Source organism: Oryza glaberrima, chromosome 3 (genome assembly GCF_000147395.1).
Source record: "Oryza glaberrima chromosome 3, OglaRS2, whole genome shotgun sequence".
Taxonomy (NCBI): Eukaryota; Viridiplantae; Streptophyta; class Magnoliopsida; order Poales; family Poaceae; genus Oryza; species Oryza glaberrima.
The window spans coordinates 17,591,124-17,594,852 of NC_068328.1; the positions used below are offsets into that span (position 1 = coordinate 17,591,124).

Here is a 3,729-nt window from a genome sequence, read left to right on the forward strand (position 1 = left end):
ATCATATATATTATTAAAAACCGAAAGGAATAATTCGAAAGCAGTAATAATATAGAACAGGACGATCGACGTGCAAAAGTCGTCCATTTCGATCGACACCTTTGCAGATCGATTTTGTCTTGACTCACTAAGCGTCATCTGATGAGCCAAACATATCAGATGAAGCGACATATCTCTACAGCAAACGAGCTATCTGCTAGGAGTTGCACGCATCAGTCCAAACCAACGACATGCAAGCAAGCTAGCTACACATATCGAACCATGCATCAAGTACGTCAGATTCAGTGTTAACCGGTAAAACAAATAAACTATTAGTAGCTCCTATACAAGTCAATGGAATATTCAGATCTACAAATAAATCACCTGAGGATCGATATATCTACTAGCTAGCTAAAATTAAATTGAACACACCTGAATTCACAAAGTTAATAATCAGAGGAAGCATCTAATAATTAATAAACATGTAATGCAAGAACAATAAATGCCAATTAATTCCTCCAAATTAATTTTCTAGTAATAACTGGTGATTGATTAACTTAATCCATCTGATGTGTTTTGCTACCTCCTCTCCCTACTACACACGTACGTTGCTGGCTGAAAAACCCTAAGTACGTACACGCGCGCGCTGCTTCCTCTTCCCATTCAATCCGCACGTGCGCTATGCATGATCCATATTGTGTATTGCATGCACGATGCATCGCAGGCTCGATGATTCGCAGCAATGGCGGATTTGGACTTGTTGGATCGATCGATCTCATGGCTTCCACGCGCTCGCCCACACGACAGGCTGCTCCTTCCACGCAAGGAACGCTCCGGCAGCAGCGGCGCCGGCGGCGTCGTCCGTGGCACCGCCGGCGTCCCGCATCGACCAGCCCTCCTTGTACCGCCGGAGAAGCGACCGCACGTCGTCAGCGACGTCCTCGCTGAATGCCGCCGGCGAGAACCCCGCCGACCGCATGCGCCGCGCCCACGACGCGGCGGTCTCCCGGCGCTCGGCGGACTGGGAGGCCGGGCATGACACGAGGTCGACGATGGCACGGCCGACCGCCCTCTCCAGTGACAGCCTCTCGTTGCTTGTCTTGGGGAAGCTCTCCTCCAGCGAGTCCATGTACGCCGAGAAGAAGCGGAGGCCCTCGCCGAACACCTTGACGAACGCGGCGTCGGTGTCGGCCTCCGACGACGCGTCCGCCTCCGGCGCCGCCAGGTCGGCCTCCTCCTCCACGACGGTGACCACGCGCGGCTCCAGGCGCCGGAGCGACGCCACGAACGCGTCGCGCCCCCGCGCGACCCCGCGCAGCGCGTTTACGCAGTTGACGGCGAGCGCGGCGGTGGCGCCGCCCTCGCGGAGGTCCAGCGCGGCGAGGTCGAGGTCGGCCAGGTCCCCCGCGTGGTGCACGGCGCGGAAGCTGAACGGGACGCCCATCAGCCGCGCGAACTTCTCGAGGCGCTGCCCGATCTCCCGCATCACGCGCTGCGCGGCCGCCGACGGCGCCGCCGTGGGCACGACGGTGGTGATGGACAGGTGCGGCGTGTCGTCCGAGGACCGGGTGGCCAGCGCCTCCAGGAGGGTCGGCCACTGCGTGCAGAACGTGTTGCTCAGGTCGAGGATGTGCAGCCGCGTCGGCGGCGTCGACGATGAAGACGACGAGGAGGAGGCGGCGGCGGCGCCCGCCGCCGCGGCCTCCAGGAACGACTCGAGTATGGCGCCGTTGGCGGCGACGTGCCCGAACGGCGTCCACGGGCTGAGCTCCTGGAACTTGAGCGCCGTGCGGCGCGTGGAGTCGAACGACGCGTTCCGGTCCGACGCGGTGGCGAGCGTCCGCAGCGTGCGCGGGCCGGAGGTGGTGAGCCGCGCGAAGAGGCCCTGCAGGAAGTAGGAGGCCAGCTTCTGGTCGACGTCGCCGTACGGCGAGGCCAGCTCGTTGAGCATCCACATGAGCTGCTGCACGCGCTGGCTGTCGCGCCCCGCCACCGCGCGCGCGCACTCCATCAGCAGCTGCGCCGCCCACCTCCCCGACGACGACGGCGCTGCCCCGGTGCCGGCGCCAGCACCGGACGACGACGAAACGGCCGGAGAGCCGCCGAAGTCGAGGCTGATATCAACCTGCGGGAACGAGAAGTCCGCCGCCTCAAACAGCCCGTGCCCGCCCGCGGACGACGTCGTCGCCGACGGAGGAGGAGGCACCGGCGCCGACGACGGCGCGCCCGTTCCCAAGTGGAACTGGCGGGAGGAAGACGAGGAGGAGAAGTCTTCATCCATGTAAAACTGGTGGCCGTTGCCGCATTCTTCTAGGTACGCCGCCGGCTGCTGCTCCTCCGCGTAGTAGTACCCTCCGCCGCCGCCTCCACCACCCTGGTAATAGTAGTTGGTGTTGCTATTATTGTTGTAGTGGGAGTGGGAGTGGTGGTAGTAGGTGTGGTTGTGGGTGTGGTGGGAGGAGGGGGAGCTGGTGCTCCCTCGCGAGGAGGGGTACGACTTGTGCGGCTGGTCCGGCGGCGACGGTGAGGCCGCGTGCTGGTGGTGGTGATGGTGGTGGAGGCTAACCAACCTGAAGAGGGTATCCATCTAGACCTAAGCCACCTGCAGTAGTAGTAGCCAACATATGGCCGGGGTGCAAACTGCAGTGCAGTGTAGTAGCTACTCACTGGCTACCACCATACAGCACAGCAGCTACTACAACAATCTTTCTCACCTCACTACACTGTCCTGCAACAACTGATCATCGATGGATGCAAAGGGGATCTAAACTAGCTAGTTGTGTTGTGTATACCATGCAATGCAAATGAGTGAAATGGTGGTGACATGGGGTTATAAACATGCAAAGGGAAGCAAACCAACAATCTACTTGGCTTGCTACTTGTGATGTGAAATGGTAGGAGCACAGCTTGGTCAATTCTGAGGAGCCTGCTGGGCCGGCCCCCATCTATTATTCTTTTTATCCCACTGGCTCTCTCACCCTCTATCTGTCTCTCTGCTTTTTTTTTGTGGGACCGAGGAGGGAGGGAAGAGTGCTGTTGTTATTGGGGGATTTTCTAGCAACCGCTTTTACTGGGTGCGAGAGAGAAAGAGGGGACTCTTCTCTTCTTTGCAGGTAGCGATCTCTTATCGTGGCTTTGGCTCCTTCAGCTTTGGTAAAGGGATAAAGTGGTGACAGTAGGATTATGCACGACAGACACACAGACAGACATATACTAGCCGGCACTAATACGTATACGGACGACTAGAAGCATTTGAAAATTCTTCCTTGTCGCTATCTGCCTCTCCTTATGCCCTTGGTATATATTATTTTTACAATTGAGACACGACCTCTTTCGGGATCTCCATATTACCTAAAGAGCCACGGTAAGCGCTAACAGTACTTTCTACATTTTTTCATATCTATCCGGTGCCTATAAGTGAAGAGCAAGTTTAGTATGGCCAGCTATGGGCTCTAAATTATCTATAGTTAATTCTAATAGTCAAGTCATATAATGGTTAGCTATAAACATATACTACACAATTAATACCTAGTCCCATCTATCATACACATGTCACTGGTGGAGAAACCATCTTTCGTCGGTCGGCCGAATTCCACAATAGTCCCGGTTGCAATAAAAACCAGGGCTAAAGATGATCTTTAGTCCCGGTTAAAAAGGGTAACGGGTATATTTGATCTTTAGTCCCCGTTGGTAAGATCATCTTCAGTCCCGGTTCAAATGCTGTCAAGGCTTGTCAGGCCCTCCCCCCCC

The 3,729-nt window shown here is 56.3% G+C and overlaps 1 protein-coding gene across 1 annotated transcript; it reads right to left on the reverse strand.

The window, feature by feature from the left end:
* Window positions 1–492: 492 nt before the first annotated feature.
* Window positions 493–2,879, reverse strand: LOC127765584 (protein SHORT-ROOT 2). Its single transcript, XM_052290517.1, has one exon. It carries the CDS (start codon window positions 2,564–2,566, stop codon window positions 755–757), a length of 1,812 nt encoding a protein of 603 aa, XP_052146477.1. The 5' UTR covers window positions 2,567–2,879; the 3' UTR covers window positions 493–754.
* Window positions 2,880–3,729: the final 850 nt, after the last annotated feature.